General features: G+C 41.2%; 1 protein-coding gene across 6 annotated transcripts; it reads right to left on the bottom strand.

Moving 5' to 3' along the window:
* Positions 1–26,638, bottom strand: TBC1D7 (TBC1 domain family member 7). Of its 6 annotated transcripts, none has more exons than XR_008731157.1 (10): positions 26,528–26,638; positions 24,527–24,702; positions 23,952–24,072; positions 23,149–23,229; positions 19,336–19,523; positions 16,910–17,047; positions 15,032–15,177; positions 8,229–8,358; positions 255–1,878; positions 1–96 (listed from the first exon to the last, which is right to left on the bottom strand). XR_008731157.1 is itself a non-coding variant. In XM_055703440.1 (10 exons), exons 3-9 carry the CDS (start codon positions 24,061–24,063, stop codon positions 1,759–1,761), a joined length of 915 nt encoding a protein of 304 aa, XP_055559415.1. In that variant the 5' UTR covers positions 24,064–24,072; positions 24,527–24,702; positions 26,528–26,638; the 3' UTR covers positions 820–1,106; positions 1,750–1,758. The 6 variants fall into 6 exon arrangements, 4 of the variants coding, with proteins under 4 accessions (XP_055559415.1, XP_055559414.1, XP_055559416.1 ...); XR_008731158.1 differs by lacking the exon at positions 1–96 and having other exon boundaries at positions 255–350; positions 949–1,878; XM_055703440.1 differs by lacking the exon at positions 1–96 and having other exon boundaries at positions 820–1,106; positions 1,750–1,878.
* Positions 26,639–27,315: the final 677 nt, after the last annotated feature.

Below are 27,315 nucleotides of genomic sequence, written 5' to 3' on the forward strand. Positions count from 1 at the left end.
TTTTTTTTTTTTTTTTTTTTTTTTTATTCTCTCTTCTTGAGCATTTGTCATCTCATCTGTGAAAGCCATCTCTATCACAGCAAAGCAGCTGCGAATCTGTTGGGGGTGAGAAGAAAAGACAGTAACAGTCATGATTTCCCCTCTTTCAGCCTGGATTATGTGTAGGATGATGGCATTCCTGCTAACGTTGCAGTTAACACTGGTCATCCTCATGCACATTAGGAGGAGATTAATAGCAGTAACAAAGAAATTACCTCAGGTTTAGAGAATGGAAAAATGTAAAAATCAACGCAGAACGAAAATCGCTATTCCAATCATCCATCTCCAGGGCTGATAATAGAGATAATATTCTAGAGTCAAGGAAGAAAAACATTTTGGATTGAATCCTGATGGGTTATTCATACTTAAAACGTGCAAGTATTGTGACACATTCTACAGCCTATGGGAAGATGAAGTGGAAACTGGGAGACTGGGGAGGTGGCGAGGATTAGAAAAGCGATTCCAAAATGTCTAGACAAGAGTTTCAATTGTTTTGAAAGAAGCGACGGCGAGGAAACGTGGTGGTGCCATCACATCGCCCGCCTGCCCTCACCAGCAGTGTGTACAGGGACCAGGCGAGGTGTTTATGACCAGCAGGGAAGGTCACCCTGGGGCTTTCCCCCACCCTGCACCCTGCTGCTTAGGGACTTGCAAGCCAAAGAAGTTTCAGGCAGCAGGTTTGCTGGGACGGGGCTCAGGCCAGCTTTTGCCTCTAGACAATTCCTAGTGCGCACTCTAGACAGTATCAGAAGAGAAGGAAGGGGGTGGTGGGGGAAAATATAATAGACTTTTAACTAATTTATGTTAACTGAAACAATTTAGTGAGCCTATTACACAAATAGATTTCAGCCTAATACTTAAATGTAACCACAGCACTTTGTCATCACTGCAGCTAGTCACCAAACTCACCCGCCATTATTTCTACAGTGCCGTCTGTGCAGTGGAAACGCTATAAACCAACAGGGAGGGAGCACTTCCAACATGCCCAGGGAAAGCTTGCACTCCTCAAAATAGACGGCGGAGATGTAAACCCATAGTTAGATGTGAACGGGGGCTCCCTAACGTGCCTGCAAATAAAATCATTTTGTATAAACAGCCATGGGAGATGACTAGGCTAAAAAAAAATCAGGAAAGTAAAAGGGGACAAATTATTTTTCCCAGGTGTTCAGTCTGCTCGAGCTTGGAACACCTTCTGTAAACAAAGAGGAGGTGACGGGCACATTACCTGCGTTCCCATGTGTCCCAGTTACTCCTACACCAGTTGCATTTTCCAGTTGATATCCAAGTGTATGTATATAGTTTGTCTTTGTATAGGAGTGAGTGTGGTGGCTGTCAATCATGTGCTCTTCCAGTATTGTAATTTAACAGATTATGGCTGTATGAAAATGATGTAAATAACTAGAAAAAAATTAAACTGGATCTATGTCCTAGGTTTTGTACATACTGAAACTGCATGGTATTTAAATTATTGTTTGTCTCTGATGTATGCAGTTTCTTAAAAAAATTCATTTAAAAAAAAAAAAAAAAGCATTCCTGTGCCCGTGTACTTTATCACCCTCTGTCCCAGTGACTGACGGCGTAATGAACGGATGCAGCCAAGGATCCCATCCCTCCTGCTGCCAGCCAGGCTCAGCACTGCAGCCCGGCACTGCCGTGACACGGTGCATGCCCACACCTCAGCAGGGAGCAAAGCAGGAGAGCAAGACTTACCCGAGCAGATCAACGGGACGTTGTACCAGCTGCGCCACCAGCACCGTCTTTGTGAGCTGGTTTAGCCAAGGTGTGCCAGGGAAGATGGCTGGTACCCCAGCTGCTGAAGTGGTACCCAACACCAGGCTCCTAAAGAACAACAGTGTGCACTAGACAGACATCCACTAACAGCCAAAACCCTCCGCTCGCCACAGAGCTCACACCCTGCCAAGCACCTGCTGCCAGAGCCAACGTGCAGCATTTGCCAGCTCTGCTCTCCTGTCCCCATTCCTAAGTCTCTATCCAATGTGCAACACCCCGTGGTTAGAGAAAAACGCCTCTGAGCAGCACCAGCACATGCTGTCGCTGTTCAGCAGAGGAGCCAAACCTGCACATCTGGCTACTTTCATACCGCCTTTTCATCTTTTCTTTTTTCCCCCCTTTCGTTTCCCTGAGCAGCTTCCGTGGCTGCACAGCATTTCAGGTTGTGACAAGCTGCAGCCTCTGCGTATTGAAAAGGGGAGGAAAAACCTTCTTCACAAGAGTAAGTACGTGCCTTCAAACAGTCTCACAAGCCTTCTGCAGGAAGTACCTCAGGTAACAGCTCTGCTTCGGCTGTTTAGTTTTCCTAAGTGACGCTGCAAAACTTCTGACCCCAAAGAGACAACTGGCACCCAGCATCCTCACTGTAACTGGCAGGTGGGAGCAGCTCCCCACCCCCCAACGCACACAGCATCTTCAATTACACACAAATAAAAGGTCCATATACTTTCACTGACCAAAATTCTGCTCCTTTCCATTGCTGATACAGAGACACAACATCATCAAAACTCTGGTACTGGGCTTTTTTGTTTGTTTCCATTGAGGTAAGTTTTCACTGACCTACTTACAATCCTCGTTTGTGCCTCTGTGTGTGTGTATATTTCCATTCTGACAGCCACCAAGTCTATAGCTAGCAGTTAAGTTTGGATAAATGAAGTTAAAAACCCAATAAATCCTCGTTTTTGACTAACGAGCCTCTTCCCCCACAACTAGCTATGGCTTCCATAATAGCATCATATAGTGGTTTAATTACATGCAGTAATTTATGCTTTAGGAGGAAAAATGGTGGTGAGGATACATCATACAGGGATTGTGAGAGCACAGCCCAATCTCTTGCATGAACACCTCTACACAAAGGCTGTGTTTTTATGTTTTAACGGAAACATTTCATAAAACCGATCTAAGGAAAAAGACATGTGTGTCTTCAGTAAAGTCCATGTAATTACTAGCCATCAAATTGCAATCTAATGCCATCTTTAGGCAGGAAATAGAGGAGGGCTGGGGGGTGTGGGGGGAGTGTGGAAATCAACACTTCATTAAACAGGCAGCCCCTTGTGACCAGCTCAGCAACAGCATTTGTGCTACCTGTACCAGCTCCTCCAAACTGCCTCACAGAAAAGGAGAGGCGCCGCATAGGACCAACTGGCAGCCAGGCGTACCCCGCAGTTGCTCTCTTGCAATGCTGTTATACCTGTTCATGGGACATAAAATAGAACAATCTACATTTTAACATCTGTTTGATGAGTATCCTAAGTTTTACATACATGGATACATTTACAGGGAGAGGTAGGAGACAGGCCTCCCTGTTCGGCAACCGGTTTATAATGTCAAAGCTAGATCCACACTCCACGCACACATGTGCCCAGGAGTTGATCTTCAGTCCAAAACAAAGGCTGCTAGGCATCTAAATTTTGGGGAGAAGGAAAAGGGAAACATGCTGAGCCCACTCAGCAAATCCAGCAAAGGCACTGGAAGGCCCACGCTGCCAGACACGAGCCCAGCAGCGCACGCACTCACAAGTGCACATGCAGCCAGGTATGGGGACAGATTGCTTTGCCATCACCTTCCTCACCTCTATTTCTCCCCTTCACCTCTCGGATCAAGGTTCCCAGGCAACCGAGCCCTAAAACAACAGTGTGGCCATGCCCTGGTCACACCATCAAGCTGGTCTGGATGGCACAAAGCAGCCGCCCTACTCCCAAGCAGAGTGAATTGACAGCTTCTGGTGTACGGACCCAACCAGCATCCTTTAAAAAGCAGCCGCCAGGGCATGACACAGACGATGCACCACCCGCCTACACCCACGCCAGCAACACTGCTTACAAATTGTACCAAACTGCTTACAAAATTCTTCCCTCAGTGGCAGAATGAATGGAAGCTTGGCTTTTCAGGAAATTTGTGCTGTTTGGATAGGAGCTCTGGTGTTCAGAATGACATCATCTTCAACTGAAGTTGCCCCACATGTCCCATGGGGTGATTAAAGTTGATCTATTCACAGAAACCTCCCCTGTATCGCTGTTACTTTGAATTATTGTATTTCAGCCACTTTTGTCCCCGTACTCCCCTGCTTTTCTTTCCATACTCTCAGGCCCCTTACTATACTAGAGTTCAAACCACGCATTTTTCAAGCATCATCCTCCAACATCTGCCATTACTCTTCTTATCTGGAGTTTCCATCACATTTGGACATCAGCTGGAAAAGAACTGGTGCACGCAACACGGGACAGCACAGACATGTGGCATTGCTCTAAACCTCTCTGGAGAGTACTGCTCGAGGGAAGAACTGGACCAAATTAAGCTTATTTTTCTTGTTTGCAAAGCCCATGAAGATACTTGGCAGGGGGAGGCTTGGGGGCAGGAGCTTTCACTCTCCAAGTGAATGCTTTAGTGTTATTTCTATTGTCTCTCGGGGGGGGGGGGGGGGGGGAAGATTATGAAAACCCAAAAAAAACATAAACCACTCTTAGTAGCTAGCTCTATATGAACAAGCAAGCCTGCAGCAAGCAGGTACACAGCCAGTCAAGAATAATATAAAGACTAATATCTCATTTTCAAGCTTCTCAGGAAAAATAACCAGCAGATGACTTGCTACCATACTCCTCTGGAATGACACAGAGGTAACAAATCGCAGAGGTCACCCCTTCCCTGCATTACTTAGCCAGGGATTTCAGCTGGAGGCTCAATGACCTGCAACTTCAAAACAATCTGTGTAGGAAATTTAAAGGCATCTTGCCTCCATCTCACCCTGATTGTCACACGCTGACGACAGCGAAAGCTTGCATTTTGCTGCTCTGCTCTCTTGGGAAGTGGGTCTGTGAGCTAAAGTGTTATGTTCAGCTGAGCAGACATCACCAAAAATTAATGAGTGTAAGTTAGGCAGATTCATACTTTCAGTCTTCTGGGAATTCAGTAAGTTTTCTGCATAAACTGTATCCCTCGTAAATCCACAGTGAAAGCTTGGAAATGGATCCATCAAGATACACAGAAAGATCTCTTACAAGATCGGTGAAGGAAGCATGGAGTTCAACCACTGTCTATTCCCCAGAGGCCTCCCATCCTTCGGGGTAGCCCAGAATAAATAATGCACTCCATTAAAGAAACACTCTGGTTCTTTGTACATGAAACCAAAAAAACTGCCTATGAACTTCAGCTAACACTGAAGTGCAGCAGCATTTGAGGATCCAGCCCACAGATGCTGAAATGTTTAAATAAAAGTGCTGTTGCTCATGTGGAAACACGAAGATTTTTACAAAGAGGGTGATTGAGCACCGGCCCAGGTTGCCCAGAGAGGCTGTGAAGTCTCCCTCTTTGGAGACATTTCAAAGCCACATGGACACGGTCCTGTGCAACCAGCTCCAGGCAGCCCTGCTTGAGCAGGGGGTGGGCCCAGGTGACCCCCAGAGGTCCCCATCAACCTCAACCCTTCCATGAGTCTGGGAAAGTAGATCTCTGTCTCTCTTCTGCACAACTCCAGGGCCTACCTATTGATGGAGAAAGGCTTCTTTAAATTAAAAACTAAACAAAAGCAAAAAAGAACAAAACCCAAATAAACATTTGGAGCCTTCAATCAAATAGTGATTGGAGGAACGCTCAATGGTAAGTCTGGAAGCAAAAACACTAACTGGCACTTCAAACCTTGACTCAGCACATCTGTCTCTACAGAATATGAGTTATCGATTCCCTTTGAGGACTGAAAGCGCTTAAGACTTTTAGTGTTATCACTGTTTGTTGGGGTTTTTTTTAACAACAAAGTAATCTGTCATGTAAAGGCCTGAATAATGCATATGTGACTGCAGTGTTTTTGTGAATAAGCTGTGCAGCCTGAGGGGAAAATGTTCAAAGGGGTCACCTCTCAGACTGTACCCCTGGCCGTTATTTGAAAAAATTGTGCACAGCATGTTACAGAATGCAGTGCTGCGAGTCACAGAATGTCTGTGCTCTCTCCTACCCACGCTGCCCAGCTCTCACGCCTGTGCTAGGAAAACAAGCTCCTCTCTGAACTGAAAGGATTACACTCCAGTGCAGGCGCGGCAATGGCTTCCAAAGGAGACACAACCCGGCGTTTTTCTGAACTGGGCAAACCCGAGGCATTTCAGGAACACTAACGGCAGCATCTCAGAATCCAGCACAGACAATCCACCCAGGTTTTCAGAAGTAACCTGAACTGAGCCCCAAGGTAGTGTGTTGGAAGGTAAATCTGACCTAGTTTAAAACAAAAGTAACGTTTCTAAAGCATTTAAAGTCTGAGTGCAAGCTAAACACATTCTTTCAAGCGTGATGAGCATACTTGGCACTTGGCATACTAAGCATCAATTCGAGTCAAATAACAGCTAAGCAACACGTTTATATACAATTCCCTGGTTTATGCAAGGTGTAGGAATAGAATTTTACACTTTTACAAGAAAAAGATTAGTTCTCCAACAAACCTCTATCTATGGCTGATCACTCTACTTTTACTTACATCATGAATTATATTTCTGTATTAAATTTATTTTGAAATCTAAACCAAACAAGAATCCAATTACAACAACCCTGAGCCAAGCATTCAGAGGCGTTGTTTATTACTGGCCTGTAATTATGAATTATATTGACTTGGCCCACTGAGTTACGTTTTTGGGTAAGACAGATCCACCTTTCTACAGCATCTTCCACAAAGAACAAAGAAGGAGGTAACAGCCATAGAGAGCTGTCTGACAGATAAAAATAATGTGTTTTAAGACACTTGGGAAACATATGTCACCCTGGTCACTGTGATGTCCTGTACCTCAAGCCTGTGATGCCTCTTCCTGAAAATTTACAGTATTAATAGGAGTACATCTACATTTCTTGCAAAGGCTTGCTTGTTCACCGAAGAGCTCCAGCAGACTAACATTTAGAAAATTCACCTTAAAACCACCTCCAAGTAGTAACCAGTTATATCAAGAATAAGATGGCATACAAAAACATTTTTCAATTACAAGTAAGTCTATTTACCCTGCTGCAAGAGTTAGATTCACTTCCCCAAAAGCCAGCGAGCTCACTCTACTCTCAATACTGTTGCTGGCTGGCCAAGAAACACTCTGGACATGATTACACCACCACTAGGTATCTTCATTCCATCTGTATTTATTGAAAAATATTTACATATCCATCACTATGCTATTAGCTGCTTTAATAGCATCTTTACACAGAAGAGATAATTAAGAACATCACACTAGGATGAGGAAAGAGTAGTAAAATGCCTTTTCAAATGTCCTTTTTTTTTTTTTCCCCCAAGCTGTCAAAAGCGAAGAAAGTTCTCAGACTGAGTGTGCTGGAGTCCCACAGTGTGTGCGCCACAGATCAACAGCTTTGCTGACAATAGCATCAGTGTTATCTTGAGGAATCTACAAAAGATCAGGGCAAGATGCCTTGTCAGAGCACTTTGTTTTGTTTAAAATAAAGATTTTAAATTTCCAGTTCAGATACTCTCTTTATAGAAAAGAAAACAAAACTAGAATCCCATCTCCCTGCCCTACAATCCCACCATCCCTCAGTCCGACACAGACCATATTACTGCCAGGCTGACAAAGGCTTTTATTTATGGAACAGTTAAGATGACTGCCCAGGCATCTCAACACTTCACACATCCCTAACCCGACATCAGGCAGAAATCATCCCGGCCATCCAGCACCACAAAGGCACCTAGTTTAACTAACCTAGGTTGTACTGGGATCCTACAACCCTGCTGCGATGCTTGTCACTATTCATACAAGAAAAGTTCAGGGTCAGGTTCATAACCCCAACCTTATATCAACAGAAAACATACCTGGAGGCTATAGATTCACACTCAGGCAAAGAGCAAAAAAGGTGCCAGAAACCAACCCTCTAAGGAGCTTCCAGAAAAATTCAGCTAACCTCATCTGCAGTTACTTTCACAGAAGAACCCTTGAGTACCACAAGGAATAGTGTCAAATCTGTACAAACATAGATAACACATTCCCCAAAGCCTAAAAATCATTTCATTCTATGAAAACGTCACCTCCTGATAGAAAAAACTATTATTCTTGTCCCTGCACATTCTCTCTTCACCTTGGTACTACTATTCTCAGTAAGTAATGTAATAGTATCTTACGGTATGTTTGCAACAGGCAAATGACTAAGGCTGAAACACTTCTATAAACCATAAGAGGTAATGCGAAGCACAATAGAATACTTACATTTTCCAAAAACTGTGTGATCTTTTCTGCAGTATTCAGTGCTATTATCTTCATTTTAAAGGTTAATAATATCTCCACAGCAACAAAAACGAGAATCTTGCAGGACCCACTGATCACTTTGTCCCAAACTCTAAAAAAAAAAAAGAAAAAGAAAAGGAAACTGTAAACATTACTGTAGTGCTTATCTGCTCATTTATCTGCTAGAACAGCCTTCACACGATCACCTTTTTTTTTCCAGATTATTTTCCTGAGTAACAGAAATGTACCGAATTATTCAGGTCAAGGTAAATAAAAGACATTATGAACTCCTAAATCTGTACAGAGCAAGGTGATGGTAAGCAGTAATGCATTGATATGGTGTATTCTTTTTTAGAAATTGAACTGTTTACAAGGTCAAACACAACAAGCAAATCTTTTTCTAACAGCCTGAACTGTAACAACTAACCTACAGTGTATGATAAAGGTGAGAATTTTTCCTAGTACAGAAAAGGAAACAAACTTTATTAGGCATGTCTAATAAAGACACTCTTCAAATGGTTAAGTAGCTGAAAATTCAAAAGGATATTAAAACTCCTACATGTCAAGAAGCTACATATTCCAGGTCATTGCTGTTATGAGATACAAATATGATATATCAGCAGGATGTAATCCATGATGTGTAAATTAGGCACAAGGAAAAACTATTAAACGTCTTTCAACCCATCCCACTGTGCACAGACCCTCGCAGAATTACCCAAGCATGAAACTGTACCTGGGCCTCACATTTTTAACAAAACCTGAAGGCCAGGCCTCCAAAGGCTGCAAGTACTTTAACAACAGAACTCTGATGAATATTAAATGCTTGTCACTATTACATACAGTGCTTATTTTTCACACTGGGACTCTGGTCAATTCTTTGTCAGTTTCTTAACCTTCTATTCACATAACTCTTTTGACACTGTTTTCACAACCCCTCCATTCATCAAAAAACACAGACTAGAATTCAACTTACAATGAAAAAATGAGGAAAAGAATATATAAAATCTCCATGACTATTCTTAAAAAAGAAGGAAACAAAAACCTCGCATGGACAGATGGGAAAAAAGGCACTGCCAAATTCTTTCCCCTGTGTAATTTAGTTTTAATTCCCTGCCTTGCTATGATTAAAAAATTAATAGAATTCCCATATGGGCAGGAATAATAAGTAATCCAAGACGAAAATCTTACTGCTTGCTTTGTGGTTCAAGCACCCCAGGTCAAGTGATCACTGTAATTACTACACTGATGTTGAAGTCAGGTCTAGAAGCTTTAAGCAAGGCTATGCAAAAACTGAGATCACACTCTGCTTCCACACTGTACAGGTCATCCCTGTTCATTTATAATGCTTTTTTCCTTCACAAACCTATCTGTTTAGAACGCAAGAACAGCTCCCCATGTGTCTCATGGGCATCAGAACTGTAATTATGTGTGACAAGATACCGAAAGTATCAGACCTGAAAAACAGGAAAGAATTTTTAAAGTTCCTATTAAAGCTCATGTTAATTTGGAAACAAATTTAGTAATCCAAACGTAAAATACCCAGTCTTCTTTCATCATTATACTTCCAAGTCTCCTGACTATAGTTTCCATAATTAAAGTACAGTAGGTTCCATTTCACGCTCAGAAAACACTCTAATGTTTTCCTGCATTATTTAGACTGATTCCAGAACAAATGTTTTAACAATGGCAAAACAGATCAGTATCTAAATCAACAGTGTCTACCACGTTTTGGAAGAGGATGGATCCAGCATCCAGCAAAGTGGATGAGATGTCAGCACTAACCAGCTGTGCCTCCTGCAGTATTTTTCCCCTTAACATTTCCAGCTATTGTTACTCTCAACGCAACTCCACCAGCAACAGGGGAATGACTGTGTGACACAGCAATAAACAGACCAGCACTCAGCACCTTGCCTATACCAGTTGAGCCAGGAACAGCAACACGAAACCGTGTCAGAAAGGCATTTACGTAGAATAGAAAAAAACCCACAGCAGTCTCAAGGGAATATGTACCTTGATGATTCTGCTCTAATATAGCAGCCTTTACACACTGTGTATCTATTGATGATAACATATGTATTCTACTTTCATTTTTTAAGTAACAGCAAACACTGAAGATCAAGTATACTGTCGCAACATCGCAGCTTTTTACCTGGTTTTTGATACTCCTAGAGATGGGAAAAGTACAACAGAAATGTCACGCAACTCTGCCTACAGCCCTACTCAGGAATGCTGAAAAAGATTGAAAAAGAAAGTATACACTAAATCCATTCTGGGTTTTCTAATTACCATCCTCTGTATTCAATTAAACACAGGAGCACTCTTACAGCTGTTTCTTGAACAGTGAAGCAGTAACAACAACCACAAGGAAAAATAAAAAGAAACAGGAAGCTATGAAGGTAAAGAGCATGCCAGGATTATGCAAATTAAGTCATTTACTTTTCACTGAGCTTTTTCAGTAGACAAGATGCAGCTTACTCTGTGTGCACCTATGTGTGAAGGCATGGCATTCTCAAGGCAGTTTCTGAGGTTCCTCAGCCACTACAGTGCTGCAGTATACAAAAAGCATCACAGCATTGCTGTTCTCTCTCCTTCTGAAATGTTATCATTAATCTCACAGCTTATCTCTCCAAGCTGCAGGGTAAACACGCTCAACTTTATTCCCTGGTTCTGGTTTTCCAGTCCTCCAGGCCAGAGATACATCAAGAGAACCAGTGCTTGCTGCTCTTGTCTGCACTTCTGGGTGTCCTTCCAGTGGTAACTGGGCATGGATGGCCGTGACAAGGCTCGCAGAAATCTCATCCTGACATCACATCGGGATCTTGTGCTCATCTCTTTCCAGAGCTGGGAAGCAGCAAAATTACTTAGGCAAAGGCAAACCAAGTGAAGTTTCTCTATAGTAGTAACCCACATGCACATTCTTATGCCCTCTCACTCCACAGTAAATTGAAGGCCTTCTTCATATTTCTGTTGTTTCTACTAACAAATTACTTGTATTTTTAAGACTAGCGTAGTTTATGCAGGACACTGAGATCACAGATGTAAAATTATAGAAGCCATACACTAATACACAAGGTAGTGCCAGTTTGAAAGGTAGCCATAAGATTTCAGGAGAACTACGAACACTTTGTCCTCAACAAGTTCCCAGAGGCTAACAACCTAACGCCACCCCATCAGCTATTACATTCCTGCTAAAGCAAGTCTTCACTGCACAATACGTTGGTCACGGGCATGATACATGACTGGCAACATTAGGCCATAAAAAAATGCCTGGCTTATTCACAGTTATATTTGCAAAGCTGTGCTACTTCTGTTGTGCCTGGATCACCTGGGGTGACAGTGCTGGAATAAACTGGCAGCCAAAGTGCCATTTTGCCTGTAGAGCTGAATCCACAAAGGGGACACCAAGTTTCAAGAGCAGGGCTCGCCAGCTGGGCCGCACAGCACCCGGTGGCACACAAAGCCCTGAGGGCACAGCGCCTTTGAGGCAGACGGTCTGCTCCCCTCTTTTACCAACCTGGCACCTTTAAGAAGCCAGTTAAGAAGCCTGTTACATACTATGTCAAGTGTATTAGAGCAAGCAAAGGCACTGCATAAGCTCAAAGGAAAAGTTTCTACATGAAACCTGTCCATACACATTTTCCAAGCCCATTTAAACTGATGCATAAATGTTACGTATGGTATAACTAAAAGCGTGCTATAAAACTGTATTGATACTGAATAACAACGCCGTCAGGAGTAAAGCTGGTATTATGCAACTTCATGTCATCATTACTGGATAAAATTCCTGCATAACATACAGAAATCTTTTACACCTTAGAGAAAAAAAGAAAACCATGAAATTTAGATTTAGCTGCCTGGCAGAGAAGACTGCAATTTATAGAAAGCAAACAACCTCTCTAAGAAATACAGTGCTAAATCCTAAGTTAAACTAAATCACAAAAGACTGAGCTCTGATCATCTCTCACTTGACAAAAATGTAAGTAAAACTCACAGAAGAATTGGAGACTTGTTTTCAATTCTCAGCAGTTCCAACACAGCCATTTGGATACATTTCAGATAAGCATTCAAGCTTCTAGATTCTAATCCAAACTGAATCTCCAAGCATTAATTAAGTTCATCTGTCACATGCTACACATGAAGTATGTTATTTCCTCAGCAAATGAAGCCATTCTGATTACAACTGAATAATTTAGAAACCTAAACTGGCAAGAAAAAGTGCACTTTTATCATGTTCCCACAAGAACTGTTGGGAAAAGGGATTGCCATGCCATCAGAAGTACCAACACCGAAATTTTGTTTTACTCCAGTGATTCAAAAAGCCAGTTTTGACCTTTTCCACGGAGGAAAGAAAAGTATTTAAAAAAATTCAGATCGTTGAAATATTCTATTTAAGTAAGGTAAAACATTATATGAGAATGCTGAACAGTACACTAGATAAAATATTTTACATAAATGAACTGATTCAAAATGGTAGAAGTTTGAAACTAAAGATCCTGACAAGAAGAAATATTAAATCAAAATTCTTCATCTAGATTTTTTCTTTTGCACTATCAAAATGACACAGCTCCATAAAACGTTCAATTTTCAACAGAAATTAAAATAAAACACCTGAACGTTCCAGCAGCAAAACTGCTTTGATGCATATTCCTCTTTCAGGTCTAGTTCTCAGCCACAAGACCTAGTAGCAAAATTAAATCACATAAGCTGTAAATAAAAATATCTCCTAGAAGACATGCAAAGAGGTTCCAAATGCAGTAATTTGCAAAGGCTATTTCAGATCACAGAAGCCTACAGGAAAAAAAAGGCCTGAAGAGACTGGCAAGTCCCAGGTAGAGCAGTCACTTTTCCTGACAGTAGTTTAAGTCGTAAAGCATCAAGTCTCATACAGAAAACGCACAATGAAACAAGGTCAGTCATTACCTACTGGAAGTAAATCTATAAAAGCCAATGTGAAATACAGATGCAGGCAAACCATATGCGTTCAATTGCTTTTAAGGATTATAACAAACATTTTTTACATGCTTACATAGTGCCGGTAGCCATAAAAATAGTAAAAGCTTTTAAGCACCACATCACGCACAGAGGTGACTATTTTGGAGCCTTAGAGGTGCTTAACAAGAAGAACTTGCCATCTGACAATTACCGCGCTGCACACGGCATAACACCTAAAGGTTTACTAACAAATCCTTCAGGTTTGCTTCAAAAAACTTTGTCTCAGACATACTCCTTGCCAGCTGTAAAACTTACAGAACCTCAACGACCATGGTACAACAAGACTAGAAAGCATGATTTCTAATCTTAGACCTTGGTCCCTAAAACCCCCTTATTTTCCTAAGGGCAGAGAAAATATTTTTTACAACAGCTGTTTCCCACTTTCCTTCATGAAATGCTAAGTTCCAGACGAACAAGCAAGACTGCATTCACTGTTCAGATTATGATGAACTTTACGACCATAAAGCATTCTCTACAGAGTATTTCACACCACACTAGATTTCTATACTAGTCACTGAAGTCCTGCAGGTGCTGAAGTACAACTCCCTTTGAACCTCATTACTTCTCCAAGCTTCCAGGCAGCTGAAAATGAAACCATTGTTTCCTTTGTGCCACCTCCAGCTCTGCATTAACAAGAGTTGCTAATAGCTGAAAGGATCTGCTTCTCTACATCTAGCTTGAATTTTCTGCTTTCCAGGAGTTCTCAGAACTAAAATCATACAAGCTTCATTTCAAAAGCCCTTCAGTGAAGTGTCATGCACAAAATTTGCTCCTTATGTAAGCCAGACAATCTATTTATAACTGGAGAATCCTAATATAATGTGCTATTTCATTAACTTTGAAATACTCAACCTGCTCTAGTGCTTTTTAAAATAAACACTCTGTCATGATTTAACCCCAGCCAGCAACTAAGCGCCACACTCGCTCCCCCCTGCAGTGGGATGGGAGAAGAATTGGAAGGGTAACATGCGTTGAAATAACAACAGTTTAATAATTAAAAGGAAATAATAATAGGGTTTTTTAAATTCTAAGGAAAAGAGGGAAACAAAAATTAACAGAGAGGAAAATAAGACCCAAGAAAGACAAGTGATGCTAACAATAACGATTGCTCACCACCAACCGATCCCCAGCGAGTCCCTGAGCAGCAGCCCCCCTCCACCAACCTCCACCCACCCCAGAATACCCCTTTGGTCAGTTGGGGTCAGCTGTCCTACCCGTGTCCCCTCCCAACTTTTTCTGCAACCTCCTCAACGGTGGGGTGGTGGGAGGAGCAGAAAAGGCTTTGGCTTTGTAAGCACTGCTCAGCAGTAACTACAACTACAACACCCCTGGCGTTGTCAACACTGTCTTCAGCACAAATCCAAAACATAGCCCCATACTAGCCACTATGAAGAAAATTAACTCTATCCCAGCCAAAACCAGCACACAATCCCAAAAATCTTCTTCGTCTAATGATAATACAGTATTATAATCACTCCCTAAGCAATGATTTTCATTAAAAAGCCTGAAAACTGACTACAATTCAGCTACCTATCACTAAGAGGGGATTCTGAGTTTTAAATCCTAGGAGGCATTAAGTGTCTACCAGCATCAGACGCTGTATTTAACTCCATTCTTTTTTAATTTCAATGCAAGACATGGTCACACAGACTTGCATCAGTAACAAGTGAAATCAAATCAAATTTTATCATTTTCAAGTCAACAATATACTCATAATCTTACAGATAAGTAAAGTCTTTGCCTGCTAAAATTACCATGTAATTACAAACAGAAAGCAAAAAAAGAGAACTTGCCTCTGTAAACTGGACTCAGGTAAACAGCCTGCAAAGCACTTTTTAAACCAGAGATCGTAAGGGAGTTTGCTCATTGCAGCACACGCTTTCAGATGCATCAGAAGTCTGTTATCTTCTATGTTCAAATACTGCTCCAGAATTTTTGGCTGAGGAAGGAATGAAAAAACTTTATATAACTCACATCAAAGTACCTTTCATAGTTAACACACACTGTAAGACAAGAAATGTCTTAAAAATTCAATTGGTATAAAATAACATGTTAAAATAATGAACTTGCATTGTTTTAATGAAAAACATCATGTTTCAAAATACAAGTATTGCTGATTTTTGCAATTAGCTAATTAAGTACTTAACTAAACAACCAACCTCAGGTTCCTTAAATTGCTGACTACTAGCAGAACTTCAAAAATATGCAGTATTCCCTAATGCAAGGAGGCGTTTGAGAGCTTAAGGCAAGGCAGAGATTAAATGTGCACTAATTACTGCTACCTTCATAAGTAAAATTGAGTTTCATTCACTTCAAACCTAATCGCCTTAGTACACACAAAAAAATATCTACACACAATGCAACAAAACCCAGAAAATCAATTCTGAAAGTAAATCCCTGTGCAACATATTAAAAGTTGGACATTGATTTCTTGTTTAAAAATCCAAGGTATTTAAAAGTATAAACACATGCATAATTATCCACAAAAATGTGGATAATTCTCATTTTGTTTAAATTCTAATTTAACACAATATGCATTTTCATAAATTCAGGTGCACCTTTATGCTTTTTGTCATAATTAGGTAAACAGCTTAGCTTCAGCTGTCAAAGGGAGAAAACGCTTCCTTTGGCCATATTCTAACATCCAAGAGTCTTGGTACAATGTTCATATTACAACAAAAACTCTGGGAAGGAGACACTTGGCACTGTGCAGTGAGAGCACGTACTTGCTTTAAAAATGCTCCTCTGTCCTTTGAAAGGAATTACAGAAATTGGCGTAGCTGAATGTATCACCTCCAGCAACAGCAGGTAGTTTTAAAAAGTATTTCTGGGCTCCAAAATAACAACAAAGGACATGCATAATTTTCTGCAATGAATTTTCATCCAGTGATTGCTTGTGCACAGGTACTCCGATACTTTTATCAGTGGCTATTGTTAACTGAAAGTTTCTTATCTGTTAAGGCTATTTGAAGTACTATAAAAATTGCAAAAGCTTTTGTAAGTATGCATTTTCTTTACAATCAAATTTTAATTTTATAAACCAGTAAGACAGAAGTTCAAAATTAATATTCCAGGAGAGAATTTAAATGATCAGTGCCAAAAGAACTCGACTCCACTTTTTATTATAACTTAATTTGCAACATACTGTTTTTCTGAAGATGTAGTACCCTGCTCCATTTATAAAGGAAAACAATTGTGCTTTGTCTGTCATCCAATGAGCAGCATATAGATGCCTGAGATGCAGCCTTAAGTAGCAGCACACATACATCAAGATGTTCTTAACTTTGTGACATTTAATTGTTCAAAATAAAGAAAATTCTTAAGCAACCGATTAGTGAGAAACATAATTAAACTAGACACAATGTGAGCTTAAGATAACCTAAAAAGAAAATAAGATGCAATTAATTGAAAACTACCACATAGCAAACAAAATTTCTAATGTTATGTTAGAAAAAAGTGTCCTACAGGACAGCACGATTACAACACAAAAAGCACTCGCCCCGTTTTCTCAAAACTGTTGGTGGAACACAATCCAAGGGTGTCACCTGTGTTGTCTCCACATACTCCAGCGCTCCAGTTGTCTCCATATACTAAATGCTTTCCATGACTGGCCCTCCTCACCATAAAAAAAAAAAAAAAAAAAAAAAAAAAAGGTAGTGTTTTTTCCTTACCAGTTGTTGTAATGAATCTTTGTGTTTGCTGTTCAGCTGATTCACAAAGCAACTGACAAGCCAATAGCATTCTATAGGATCTTCCACCATTTCCTCCATTGCTTTAGCTATAGCAAGAAACACTTCATCTTCAGGTTCCTGGAAAACAAAGCCAAAAATAGTGACCTACACGGAAGTACTGGACTACTTGATTTAAATTATTCTTATATTTCTTTTACCCGCTATTTGAAAGAACAAACTGGAATCAAGGTACACAAAGAGCTGTTCTGACATTCATAAATAAAACACCGGGCAGTAGCTGCATTATGGTGACAGATACTTATTAAAGCAGAACGAGTAAGGCTTGTCTTGCTTTTAAAACCAGAACATACAACAGGAGTTGGGAATATCTCTGATTCAAAGTTCTCGAATGACATACTACATTCTAACACGGTAGTGACGATCCTAGTTTATACCCCACGTTTTTACATTGCACAGCAGCAGAACTTTACATCCTGTTCCTTGCTAAAGTCCAAACAGTCCCCTCAAACACCTTTGTCGTGGATGTTAGTTACTGAAAAAAATAATGCAGCCATGAGCTGTAGCCTACCTTCAAATTACAGAAGATCATTTGGTTTGAGATAAACATCTTCCTAGAGACAAGTAAGTATCTTTTCCAGGTGGTGAGTCTCTTATTCCCCACAACACGTGACCAAAAGCATATGACGTGCACACCATCATCTTTTCTCCTGAGGATATACTCTCCTAACCTAAGTGTCAGCATGGCTAAACCACAGTAAGTGGTATGAATGCACATGGGGTAGATAAACCAGCTAGACCTCACGCCACAGCTGGCTCAGAAAGTGTCTAAACTGGGAAGATGCACAAGGAAAGGTTCTGTATTTGCCCTGTTTAAGTATTGCCTTACACAGGCAATAGTGACTACACCAAGGGCAGAGTAACAAGCCAGATACACATACCCACCCGTCTGATCTACTGTAACCATTAGTAGCAGAAAGCTATAGTATCGCAGATTACAACTCATGCAAAATGTGTGGACAGCCTAAATACTACTGGGCTATGCCTCTGCCACACAACTACTGCAATACACGCATATCTCTACTTAAACTCTCTGCTTTCAGATGCACAAAAGATGTAGCAGACTTCTGTGATTTGTGACTCAAACATTTCAAAATATTTAGACCAATCCCACATCATCTGCCTCCACAATAAAACATCTGCATTACTATCAAGCAGTAACCTCCTATAAGTTTAAGGGGACAGTTACTGCACTGAAAGTAGGCTGACATAATGAGAACAACTGCTTTCTGCAGCAGAAGAAACATTAAGTTGCAGGACTAATAACTGTGGATCTGCTGAACGCCCTCTCCGTGAAACCCTGCCACAGCACTGAGAGCAGCTAGCGCTCTGGGATGCACTGACAAAACACTTGCTCAGAAAGTAACACTGCTCTAGAAGGGATGAATTTTCAGCCCACTGGGTGACATGCCAAGATCAAGGAAATTTCTCTACGGGAAACTCGCAGGGTTGGGTGGCCACATTTCTAGGCAATAGTAAGGGCTCAAAAACACTCTCTCCTCCAACAAGGAAATGCTGTATATAATCCTCCTGTCCAAAATGTTACTGACATTTCCACATTAACCTTTTTTTGATTTTTAACTTTAAGTTCTTATGACAAATTTTATTATTACAGATGAAAAATAACAAAGTAAGCTGGGCTAGAGTGAACATGGGCAAATTAACATTAAATACATGATAAAATCCACTTCAGAAAGTCCCATGGCTCCTTTCATCACCTCCTCTTTCTAAGGCTTATACCTAAGATCCACACATTGTTTTTATCATCACCCTATAGACTTTATCATCAAAACACAGACTCATTTACCCGTATGTGAGTACACTGTGAACTGCAGAGTACACGCATTACCTGACAGAAGCCTTGATCAGTTCAGCCTAACAGAAAAAAAAAGAGGCCAGTACAATTAAAGTCCAGATTTAAAAAAACAAAGAATTTAAATACATGATGTAATTTGCAATAAATCGCTGCTTCTGCTGGCTCTGAATTATCCTTGTTCCAGGACATTTAGGAATCTGTGAGCACCGATAAGATTATGTCATTTTTATTTCAGTGCTATGAAGAATGTGAAGTGGACTAGAGTACAAAAGGCTTGAAGCCTAGCAGGCAAAATACACAGAATAGATTTTAGGGCATAAAATCTTACATAAGCACTTAGGGTAAGAAAAAAAGGAAAAGCACTTTGATTAAAATCCCCTATTTTATACCAGCACTTCTCTGTCTCCCATTCACCTTACTTTGCCTATCTGCGTGCATTTGTGCAGCTACTTGCAGTTCAGTTTCTCTCAGGTTTATAGTTTGAAGTTAAATAAGATACTGTATTTAAAAGACTGTTAAAATGACAACTGACCAATGGAAAAGCCAAGTTTCGAGGCAATTTTCCTGATTCCAGTTGATGTATGCGGAGGAAAACATCTACCTGTGGGGTAGAATCATTAATAAAACGAATTACACGAAGAGCATGGTGTATATCCCAGTATTGCTCCTTCCGGTACTTCATCACCAAAGCGTGAGATTCATGGTGAGGAGGAATAATTCCTAAAACAAAATTTAAAAAGCGAAACAGAAAAAAAAAAAAAAGATAAACAACTGTAAAGAGAAACATCAGAGCATTCAAACTCCCTTCCTAAGACACCTGCCTAAATTCAGCTTCTACAACTCCAGCCTACAGAAATGTAGGACCTGGCATGGAAGTTTGTTTATAAGCACAGTAAAAAAACACAGGGAGAAAATTCTACAAAACTGGAAATCAACGGACCAACAAAGCACTTCAGCATTGTATTTATAAAAATAAATTGTATACGTTAACTGAGCATAGGCAAAATCTACCCCTAGACTATTGTTTCTCAAGCTGTTCTACAAGGTTTTAAGCAAATGTATGCGAACTCTTGTATATCGCACCAGTGTGCTGGTAAGAAATGTCATTGCTGAGACAGATGACAAATAATGTAATCGGTTTATTCTCCATCTCCAACACAACTTCTTTATTTTTAAATTCTGAATCTTTATTATTCCTTGTTTATACATACCTGTAGTTTTTAACACAGTAGTAGTTGCATATTTGTGCCCAGCTTCCATTTTTTTTAAATCAAAATGGATGCAGAATGATTTTTATATACATTAGCCATTCGCATTCTCAAATTCTACACTTTGTCTGAGATGACCAGAGAATACATACATGCACTTAACTAATGCAGATACTCTACATTCCAGTATTATTTACTGTTATATCTCTGCCAGAAAATTCTTTACTCACTGTATCATAGATTAATCCTCTCTAAAACAACATTCCGAAGTAATATCAATCACATAGGATGAACCACTTACAGATTAAAACTTAAGAATACCACCCAAATGCTTTGCAAGGTAAAGTTTTTTATTTTCTTCACACAACACTAGGAGGAAAAATGAAAAAGGAGAAAAAAAAAGTATCTAAGTAGAGAGGCAGAGAAATTAAATGTTTTCCATCTCCAAAAGAGATGCTCAGCATTTCACTTAATCCTTCCCCTCACTCAAGACTCAATCTTGCCATGCACTGATATTCATAACAGAACTGTCATAGGCTTCAACAGAAATAAATCTTACACACACCAAGGCAAAAAAAATGCCACTTCTATATCACTAGCAGAGCAGGATTTTTCCCATTGTAGAAACCCGTAAGAACAAAGTATTCTTCAAAAATCAGTTCTGGAACAAGCTACCTGCTGCTTTTATCTTCCATTTAAAGAAAAAAATATTCCTGCCAAGGGTTAAACTACAAAATGGCTGAGTTTTAATAACAAGCACATCAGACAGCAAATTATCTTTTATTTTCCAGCTGCAAACCTGTCTGTGTTGCAAAAGCTGGGACAGAGCAAGACATGTTTCACGTTGTACAAAACCAGAGCCAACATCATGACATACATACTGCCAACTGCTTTCCTCAAATACAGAAGACAACCTTTGGCAGATAGAAAAGCAGCTTAAACACCACAGGGATGTCTACAAACCTTCCTTAGTCGTACCTGAACAGCAAGTTAACAGAGACATCGCTGATACACCACGTAACCTGGGAGAGCACTGAGCCCTGCTATGTGTCTGAGATAATTTTGCTGACAGGATAGAATCCCTTCTGTTAAACTATGAACATTATTTAAAGGAAATGTAGCACTTCCCACCAGAACCAGTCTGGGCTGTTGTTTCAATCATTTAAGGAGAGAGATTTTGCACTGCCCTTCTGAATACAAGCTCTGAGCGGTAACACTGAGATGCAGTGAAAGAAAAGTCCTTGTACCTCGGTTCACCCAAAGAGCACACATGACAGCACGCGTACTTGAAATAAATCACTCTGGGTTTAAAATACAAAATCCTTTTAAGAAATCAATATAATTTTCCATACAGTTAACTCAGAAGGCATTTTGTGTTATTATATGATTCACAAATTATCCTATCTAAAACAAAGATAGACCACTGGTTCTGCAGTGAGCTACAAGTTTGCCAAGAGACTGTATTTTGCTATTATACTTGTGGCTGAAGGACTTTACACTGAGTCACTACTTGTCCAAACCTCCTACACTATATTTCCTACTACTAGTATTTTAAAAGTATGCTGACTACTTCACTAGGGCCCAGGGTACAAGAATCCTTTTCATCCTAAAATTAGTATTCTAACGGCAGATGCTTTTATCAAGTATAATTACTCTGTTAGGTCAATGATCAATGCCAAGAACTCCAAGTTTTATAATTAGATCTTGCAACTTCTGCTCACTATTTATTTACTACCTCTCCCTAAAAAAGGCTTATAAATCCAAATAATCAGGAATGTGAAGCCACAATTTTTAAACTGTAGAAAACTGGAGGGGGAGGGGAAAAGAAGAAAAAAATTAAAAGGTTGTTCAAAAATTAGCTAAAGCTTTCTAAAACATTATTTCAGACTCCGGGCACTGCAGTGGAACATAAGAGACCAAGAAGGGAAACAGAAGACATTAACATTGTTAAGATCCCAGCACAGCCTAAGATAAACATCTTCAACTAGAGAAAAAATGGTTTGTAAAATACTTATTCTGAGGCAGGAGTCACCAATCTTCCTGACTCTGAATCACATGCCAAAATCTTAATATAAGAGATACACATGGGATCTATACCACATATTCCATAGAGCCAAAGGGCAAAGAAGTAGTAAGACAGTTCACAGACAGCAAGAGACAGCAGCTTCCAAGCCAATCTGCAGACTGATGGTGCTGGTCTCTCCCTGATGAAACATTTCAGGTATCGGCACCCTTCCTGCCAGCACAACCCTGGTAATACAAGACTGAGCACAGGAGCCACAGTCAAGCTTTTCAACCAACAGTATGATACGTAAATCACCTTTCTGTTCCAGAGATTCAGTCAATGTACCTTCACACTCAGTCTGGCAGTGTTTCTCTACATGCAGCAACTCTGAGGGAAATTCTCCAGGTACTTTGTAAGGGTCAGAACTCCTGGACCTTCCACAACCCCTCCTGTCTCCAAGTGACATGACCTTGCACCTAGTAAACCCAACACACTTGACCAGATACTGCAAAGTCCTCCGTAGTTTTGAATTAGTAATCTGACTAATGCACTCAAGGAAAACAGAATCTATTCATGGGGGTTTTATGAATTCTGGGGATACCGTAATTTGTCTCTGGTCTCGTAACTTCTTCAGTGGCAAATAAAATTTAAAGCTAGGAGCAGAACCAGAAGAAACTAAAATTTTGTAGAACACAAAGCTTCTTTTTAGAAAAAACAACCATTCCGTACCTTGTCCAGTTTTTTTTAAGTTTAACCACAGCTTTACATCAACTTAACTGTCTCTTCTTTTAGGAAAAGAACTGAATATCTTACCAGATATCAGTGGCTCATTATAAGCCACCTTTCAAATCCACTTTGTAACACTATCCAAGTAAATTTATGAAGTACAGAAACACATTCTTCTAGGTACACTTCAGCTAAAGTTCTCAAAAGCTATGCATGGAATATTATTTTATTATTGCTATTGTGCACCCTAGGTGGATACAAAAATAGGCTAAATATGTATCAGTAGGCATGGTAGTACAGAATAATCCATGCCATTAATTCTCTAAAGAAAAAAAAAGAAACACCAAAGAAAAAAATTCACTTTCCTACATGCTCATTTCTAGAGGATCACAGATGTAATTCATACCTAAAAGGACTTTCCACACCAGTATACGATACATAGATGGAAGAGGAAACCTCTGACTAAATGTGCAGAGCTTCTCAATATCTGTAGAAGAATAAAGAGGGGAAAAAACAGGTAAATTTAAATATTATTATAAATAGGTTTTGAGTCTCTGATCTATCCAACTACAACAAATCCTTAGCTGCAGACAGCAATCCCCATTTACATCACGTATTATCAACAAACACTTTCAACACTTCAATGGAGAATAGAACGTGCCCTACGAACTTCAACAATTTTGAAAAACAGGTATGTTAGCTTGATTTACAATAAAACTACCCTACGTTTCACCAGGAAGAAACTGTACCTTTTTTATAGACATTCTGTAAATCATTTTGCTATGTCAAAACTTTGTTGAAGGGATAAATAACATTTCTCTTTCTGTTCTGTTGGAAATGTGGCACTCCTCAGGGACCAGCAGCAATAACATCATCATCATTGTTTTGAGGTTAGATGGAATTAACAGCATGAGACAATGTATTTTCAGATTAAAATTGCTTTCATTAAAAATCTTTTAGTTGCTTAGGCACAGAGAATGAGAGATAAAAAAAAAAAAGAAACAAGCAATGACACAAATCTTTAACAGTTTTAAAAATCAGATTTTCAGATCGTTAAAACTCAAAGGACTGCCAGTAATAACTGAGAGATTAATGGTAAAAGATGCAGAGCTTACATGAGTACTAAGCACTGCAGATAAATATTTTCTATTATTCCCTCCCCAGCCCCAAATCACCAAAGTAATAGAGGAAACAGCAAAATCAACTTGCCCAGACGGTCATCTTTTAACAGAATTTCCAGTGATTTCTTTTCTTCAACTCCACGAAACCCCACTTTTTCATAATATACTGAGCGGAAGTTTCTCTGAGAGTCGTCAGCCATGATTGATTCCTTTTGGAGAAACAGTAATTCCACTTACGATTTACAAGAATACATTCCTACTGGGTTAAGGTCAATTATTTTTGTACACTGATAAAAGCTGACTGCCTGTGTCTCTATAGTATTAATAAACCCTAAAGAATATGCAGATCTTCCAAGATTTTTTCGTCATATGCTAACACCAACGATCATTAACATAACTGAATCTAAGTAAGGTCTAAAGATATCCGGTTTCCAAACAAAACACAGGGATTTTTGAAAATTTTCTATTCCTGTAGTAAATTATATTACTTTTCAAAATGTAAAAAAAAAAAATGCTGGAGAGATACAGTCTTTTATGTGGCATCATGTACTTCAAAAACAATATAAAAAATACAGTTAAGAAGTGACAAAATTCTGGCTGCAGAAACCCTATTCAAGTACAACTGTTACCCAGGTAAGTAAAATCATCAGGTTTCATACTCACCAGACAAGGTAACCAGAAGCAAGAACAAACCAACGTTGGCCTCAGTAGCACAGAGGGGACGGTATAAGAATAAGGCTAGGTACGTAGGGTTGTTCTGAAGTTGCAGATTTGATTTAAACATTCAGGTTGTTATCAGGTGCTGTAACAGCCAGGGTCTTGAGCTTGTTATTCCAGTACTAAAAAGAAATAATTGTCTCATCCCTATACTGCAAATAATGGTAAACTGCAGTGAGTACTCTTGTGTTTTGTAACAAACGTAACTGACATTTCAATTCAGTTCAACCTTCTAAATACCAATTCCCCCTCCTCTCCTGGCTTGCAAATATGAGAAAGTTCAGTTTTGTTAAAACAATCTTAACTTTTACACCCAGTGAGAGCAGCCAAATGTGCAGAAAAATAACTTGTTTAAAGTGAGGAGCAATGGGTGCCTGATGCATTGAAAAGCTTTTCTAGTCAAATTCTTCTTTTCCTTGCTGACCCAAAATACCCATCAGGAGCAAAGCATTTGCAGATATAAACAAAGGCAGATATAAAAGCATCTGCAGATATAAACAAGACAGTTTTGCAAAGAATGCACATATTTAAACTTGTATATCCACTAGGCCTATTTGCATTTCAAATTAAGTCCCTTTTTAGTGCTTTGTAGGATCAGGGCCAAGATCAGGCAGAAAATGATAAAGCAGCAAAGGACCAAATTAATGCTTCCTGAGATAGGTCAAATACTACCTCAAAACCAGAGAAAAAACATTTATATTACTTGCAAGTCATTCCAGTTGTGCACTATCTTTATGAAAATGACTGTGACATTCACGTACTGTGCATTTAAGGGTCCAGTGATCAGTGTTTACTACTTACATTGCAGCCACGTCTAGAAGCAAACTTACGATGCTACAGACGCACAACTACATTTAAAATATCTGACATTTTTAAAAACTGAATTTAGTATGTGCTACTTAGAAAATATTTAGTCCAGACTACGTGAAGAAAGCTGACAGCAGAGTCACAGATCAGGAACAATAAATATAATTTGAAAAATAACACCAAGATCTCTATGAAAAAAAAATGCTATTTTAATAATTTTAAACTATCACTATACCAGCAGTACATTTTATTTAGTCAGTGGAAAAAAATAAGAAATACTGTTTCCTCCTTCTCTCCAAAATCAGGATACGTATTTTCATATTAGGCAAACAACCGGTGTTCCCAATCTTTACACGCATCATTAATAAACTGAAAGAAGGAAGGGGGGAAATAGATCCCTTGGGGGAAAATAGATCCCGGGCCAGCTCACTGGCAGTGTTCTGTACAAAAAGAATACAATTAAATCATCCTGCCTTCAAAGATTCAAAGATAAAAGGCATTTTCAGCCTTACTAGCACTTTTCATTATATTATTACATTTCACACCAGGTGAGCTTAACAACAGCAAGGCAATGTAAATATTTAGTAGGGAGCCAGAGGTGATGGCAAGCCCCTTCTGCCCTGCACAGGCCCAGCCCAACTGCAGGCCACGCCCCGCCCGGCAGTAGCCCCGGCAGGCCCGGCGGTAGCCCCCCGCGGTAGCCCTGGCCTCCCCGCCCCGGCCGGCACAGGGGCCCCTACGCCGTTCCGGGCCTTGGCGGTACCGCACCGGGTCTCTGTCACACTTCCACAGGAAAACACGGCTGCATTAGGCACAGGACCGTGTGTCCCGTCCCCCCCGAACATCGAGCGGCAAGCAGCCGGCCACCCCTCTGCTCGCCCCCCCCTCCTGTGGGCCAGGCGGGGCAGAGGCAGGGCACCCCTCACACAGCCCCGCCGCCCCCGCCACCGGAGCCCCGCGGGACGGCCTGAAGGACTGAGAGGACCAGCGGGGCAAGGGGCCGTGCCACCGCCACCCCGAGAGCTAGGGCCCTGCGGAAGGGCGGGGGCTCGGGAAAGGGGACGAGAGCGGGGCCGGTATCAGCCCCCCCCCCCCCCGCCTGCAGCACCGCGACCCCCCCCCGCCCCCCGCAGCACCTACTGCAGGCGGGCGCGGCCCGTCAGACGCGGCCCTACGGCGCGGGCTCGGGCGCGTGCGCAGGCCCCGCCCCGGCGCCGGGCGACCCTGTGGCACTGCCGGGGGGCGGGGCTTCTGGCGAGCGGTCGGGCCGCGCGCGCAACGGGCGGGGCGGGCGCGAGGGAGCGGTGCGGTCCCTCTCACAGCAGGGGCGCGCGCTGGGGGCTGGCCCGCCGCCCCGGTGCCTCACCCGCCCCGGTGGCCCATCCGCCCCGGTGCCCCACCCGGTGCCCCACCCGGTGCCCCACCCGGTGCCCCACCCGGCCCGGTGCTTCACCCGCCCGGTGCCCCGCCCGCCCCGGTCGCTCTCCCTCTCACCCCTCACGCCAAGCCGCCCCCCCGCCTTGCTCATCGCAGCGTTTCGTGGGGCAGCGGCGGGTGCGCTGGGCGCTGCGGGGAGGCGGCAGGTCTCTGTACAGCTGGCTGGAGCTGACGCCAGAGCTCGGGGCGCTTGGGCAGAACGGGCCGGGCCCGGTATGGAATTACGCAGAGCAGTGATCCAGAAAGCGCGGTGCTGTGCAAGGCCCGCCGATGACGCTTGATAGTAAGGGAATAACTCTCCCTTAACGCTGAGGCCATGAGGAACAGCAAAGCATGGAATTACAGGCTCACTTAGGTTGGAAAAGACCTTTGAGATCATCAAGTCCAACCATTAACCCAGCGCTGCCAAGTCCACCGATAAACCCTGTCCCTAGGCACCACATTACGCACCACATTAGGTGCTTTGTAAACACCTCCAGGGCAGGTGATTC

The sequence above is a fragment of the Falco cherrug genome, chromosome 3 (assembly GCF_023634085.1).
Source record: "Falco cherrug isolate bFalChe1 chromosome 3, bFalChe1.pri, whole genome shotgun sequence".
NCBI lineage: Eukaryota > Metazoa > Chordata > Aves > Falconiformes > Falconidae > Falco > Falco cherrug.

Bases quoted from the DNA above. Each gene is read 5' to 3' on its own strand.
- TBC1D7 (XM_055703440.1), bottom strand. From the start codon at position 24,063: ATGGCTGACGACTCTCAGAGAAACTTCCGCTCAGTATATTATGAAAAA. The intron at 19,524-23,148 runs GTATGAATTACA...ATTTTGTTTTAG, and splicing joins GGTGTGGAAAGTCCTTTTAG to GAATTATTCCTCCTCACCAT. The intron at 1,879-8,228 runs GTAAGTATTCTA...GTTGTTCTTTAG, and splicing joins TCACACAGTTTTTGGAAAAT to GAGCCTGGTGTTGGGTACCA.